Raw genomic sequence first — 4381 nt, 5'->3', positions numbered from 1 at the left:
GGGGCTAACATTTAAACAGCAGACCTTGCTTTCACAGTACTAGGCCGGCTTTACTACAACTACCAGTCATGTACATTATGAAGACATTTTCTTACTTTAAACTCCAGCTAGGATCAGAAATGATTATAGATACATAATCACATCACATCACAGATTATTAATATTCTTAAACTAAGGAAGTCCCAACTTTATCCCCATAGTTTTATCTTTCCATAAGCTGAAAATAGTGAAGGTTTGTGTTTCAATTTTTTGATGGTTTGCTTTAAAAGCTAAAATATATAATAACTCACTACAAAACTCATTTAGATTATGTTTTTTTGCGGGAAAAAAAACAGGTATCTGGGCATTAAATCAGACAAAAACTTTAAAAAACCTAAAATGTGTGTAGTTATATTCTATTACTCCTATATACCAGGAGATCTGCAAATTTCATTAGTAAAACTCATAAATGCATTTAATGTAATGTCAGTATATTTATTGTCTCTGGTCGTTTGATGGTGCTTGGGAGATGGGTGAGTGTGCATTTAGAATACATGGTGATACCATACAAAAACCACAATAGAATACATAATGATACCATACACATGTGTAGCTTTCACGTAGCATTTTTTGAAGCTCCTTGAGAAATGGCTATTGAGCAACAGTTAACAGCTCCTACCTTTTGGAAGTACCTAACAATGATAGATCTCGTCTCAGCAGCAGATAAAGAGCTGAACTTTTCAATGATGCTGTTTTCGCTCTGTGTGAGGTTGCGGGAGGAATCTTTTAAGGCTTGCTGTTGGCTCTGAATAGATTCATTTTTATACTCAATGGCAGCCTCCAAAGCATCTATTCCCTCTTCCAACTGGAACAAAATGTGCTCTTCCTGTGGAAACAAGTACATCAGGCACTCCACAGTGTTTCTAATACAGGTTTATGCAGAAGATTCATTTATTTACTTCCATTTACAGAAATAATTGACTAAACAGATTTTCCTAGAAAATACTAAAAGCTTCCTAGAAAAAATAAAAGCTTGTCTACTCTATGCTGATGGACAAGTCACAATTCAAGGGCCACTATAAGAAAAAGTATTGCATTTTGGTAATATGGAGGTAATATCTGTAATAGTGGTATTCAGTATATTACTTCCTTTTTAAAAAAAATGTCACCTGTATTAGTATATTTGTTTTTCCACCTTTACATGGAGAACGAGTTGTCCAGAAAAAGTGACAGTTACAGGGTTGGGACAAACCATGGGTGCTTTCAACGTTCAGCTTTTATTCATATGGTTTAAGCCCTTTTTTCAAAAGAAAAAAAAAACCTGCTGCTGTAACTGCGTAAAAAGTGTTAGCTGGAGTCGAGTTTTATTTACTTCTATCTAAAAAATACATGTCCATAAGACAACCATATGCACAAGGTGAGATTGCACCTGTGTGGTGTGATTTCACTGCAGGACAAACAGCATTTTGTCCTGCAGTGTCAACCTTAAGTGAAATATCAAAAAATCTACTGTTAACTTTAGGCTGAGCTTTTTTCAATAATGGATGTGTGTTGTGAGTTGTGTGCAAAAGTCAGCTTGAACTATTGATCTCTGTAAACAATAGGATCTCCACAGCAGGTGGTAAAGACGTTAAAATTTCTACTTGCTTCTTTTTTTGTAATGTTAGAAGGGGTTGTGAAGGGTGAGGGGTTTGTTGACCCTATCTGTACTGTGCTGGCTCATTTCATTATGATTTGTAAGGTAGATTTGCACACCGGCTGTCCTAACAAAGGGTTAAAGGATTACAACTCTGGCTTTTGCATTCAAATGTTAATGAAGTTAATGAGAGAAACCCAATCCTCATATTTCAGTCCTAAGTCTTTCTATAAGAACAGATCAATGTGAATGTGCTCAGAAAAACCATGATTCAGCCATGTTGTCTGCTGCAGCAAAACATCTAAAAAGGTAAGAAATATTTTTTTTTAATTATTTTTCCTTATGTTGTGTGAATGGGAACACATAACAAACATATAGAGGGGTTTTCTCAAATTTGAATGCAGAAGTGGAAATACACTTTAATCTTATGCACAGGGCTACATTGTGCTTAAAACCCACCCTGTCACCCATATATAACAAGTCTATGCCTGCATACATGCAATGTGTAGGGCTAAAGTTCCACTACTTCATGCCCAACCCTCCCTCCAGATAGGAGTACTTTTGCGGAGGTCAGACTGGAAGCTTATATTTTTGGAGCAAAGTCTTAAAAGCTTGCAAACACAACCACTGTAAAATGATCTGGGCTACAGGCTCAACATGGGCTGCAGAAATTGTCACTGGGATCCTAGATTAGTAGAAAATGAAGAGATTACTGGCACTCCAAGGTTCAAGAATGTCAACCCCCCTTTATTGACATTGTAGAAGGTCTCACAATGTGTGGCAACATTTCGGATCCTAACCTGGTTCCTTCCTCAGGCAAAGTGCGGATGGCGCCGCAATTACATTTTCTACTGATGGAATTGCAGCGCCCTTCACAATCACTGAAGCACCTGCTTCCAATAAGTTTGCATTTTGCAGGTTAGGAGTGCGATGTGATATGGACTGAGCTTTGTATATGGCCTACCCTTTCTGCACTCCCAATGATTGTTGAAGTATAACTGCATTTACATTGGATAACTCCAGCAAAACAATCAAATCTATCTTCAGTCACTTTGTTTGCCTGAGGAAGGAACCAGGTTAGGTTCCAAAACGTTGCCACACATTGCGAGACCTTCTGAAATGTCAATAAAGGAGGTTTGACATTCTTGCACCTTGGAGTGCCAGTGATCTCTTCATTTTCTACTGATGTAATTGCGTCACCATCCGCAGACACTGCAGCACCCGTTTCCAATCAGTTTGGATTTTTCCGGTTAGGAGATGGATATGGGATGGGATATGAAGTGGGCTCCTAGATTGCTGCAAAGCTTTGCAATGGTGGATCACTGGAAACAGAAGACATATTTAAAAAACCTGCTGACTTATAGTTTGCTGGCTATTATGCTAATCCAATGGGGTTTTAACTGCATGCTTGTTGCAGGTTAGTGGTTCAAAGTATTAACCAGTTGCTGTCCGCCCGTTGCAAAAAACCGGACGAACGGCACAGTCGCATTGGCGGGTTGCCGTCTCCAGACGGCATTTTTTTTCTGCTCGTGCGCGCCCCCTAGCGCACGGGCAGAAAAAACACGTCCAATGTAAAGAGCCGTTACCGGCTGTTTCACATATACCCAATCGGCGGCTCTATAGCCTGCCGATCGTGTATATGTGCTGGCTGCATGCCCCCCTTCCCCCCCTCGCGTGCTGCCGCTGCCGTCGCCCCTCCCTCCTGACCCCTCACCTTCAATCCCGGGATCCGCTGCCCCATCTGTGGCCCAGGACCGGCTCGGGAGGGTGTCAGGAGGTAAGATGTGTGGGAGATCAGCATCTTCCTCCTTGTTGAGCTCCCTCCGTGCTGTGAAAGCAGAAGTGATGTGTATTACATCACTTCCGCATTCACACGTCAGTCATCTGGCTGCTATAGCCAGAGAGAAGAAGCTGATGAAGCAGATCTCTGCTTCATCAGCTTCTTTTGGGGTCCCCAGGTGACATTAGGGATCCTAGAGACCCCTAATGTCTCCATAAACAGAAAAAGCAAAAAGGGCGCAACACTAGGTAGGCTGACTGGCCGGGTCGAACGACCCAGGGAAGGTGACAGGGAAAATCGTGTGACAATGGATGCAAAGGGCGAAAAACTAATTAATACTGAGAAAACAAAAAAATGTTTTACTTACATTTAAAATCATGGGACCAGAGGATGGACGGCCGGTGTGAAGGAAAAAAAAAAAAGGTATCACTCCTCGAAACGCGTTGCTCACTGCCCTTCCATCCCGCTACCACCCTCTTTCCATCACAGACCCGACTGACAGCCGACAATTTTTCAACCAACGGCTCCCGCACACTGCCCCAGTCTGCGCTGACAGTGACCGAGCATCACGATCCACAGCCGCGGCCACAGCCATTCAGCCTGCTTCTGACACCGCTGATTCTCCCCCACACTACTTAGCCCCTGGACCCACTCAGCGGGCCACGGACTGAGTCCCCATTCTTCTGGTTCCTCTCCCCCCCTTTTCCCCCTCGTCCACAGTCTCCTCTCCCCGTGTGGATGCACATCTTCCGGCACACCAACTTCAGATAGACACCACGGATGACCCGATCCTTCACACAGGCCGTCCATCCTCTGGTCCCATGATTTAAAATGTAAGTAAAAAATGTTTTTGTTTCCTCAGCTATTAATTAGTTTTTCGCCCTTTGCATCCATTGTCACACGATTTTCCCTGTCACCTTCCCTGGGTCGTTCGACCCGGCCAGTCAGCCTACCTAGTGTTGCGCCCTTTTTGGTTTTTCTGTTTT

At 42.7% G+C, this 4381-nt stretch overlaps 1 protein-coding gene across 1 annotated transcript in view; it reads right to left on the bottom strand.

Annotated features, from left to right (window-relative positions):
- KIF27 (kinesin family member 27) overlaps positions 1-4381 on the bottom strand; it is a 46047-nt gene that overhangs the window by 7388 nt on the left and 34278 nt on the right. Inside the window, exon 14 of the mRNA XM_018561630.1 lies at positions 659-865. Coding sequence (XP_018417132.1) covers positions 659-865 — 207 coding nt within the window. The remainder of the gene's footprint in view (positions 1-658; positions 866-4381) is intronic.

The sequence above is a fragment of the Nanorana parkeri genome, unplaced genomic scaffold, assembly GCF_000935625.1.
Source record: "Nanorana parkeri isolate BGI_ZX_2015 unplaced genomic scaffold, ASM93562v1 scaffold535, whole genome shotgun sequence".
NCBI lineage: Eukaryota > Metazoa > Chordata > Amphibia > Anura > Dicroglossidae > Nanorana > Nanorana parkeri.
This window is presented reverse-complemented; position numbering and strand designations above follow the sequence as displayed.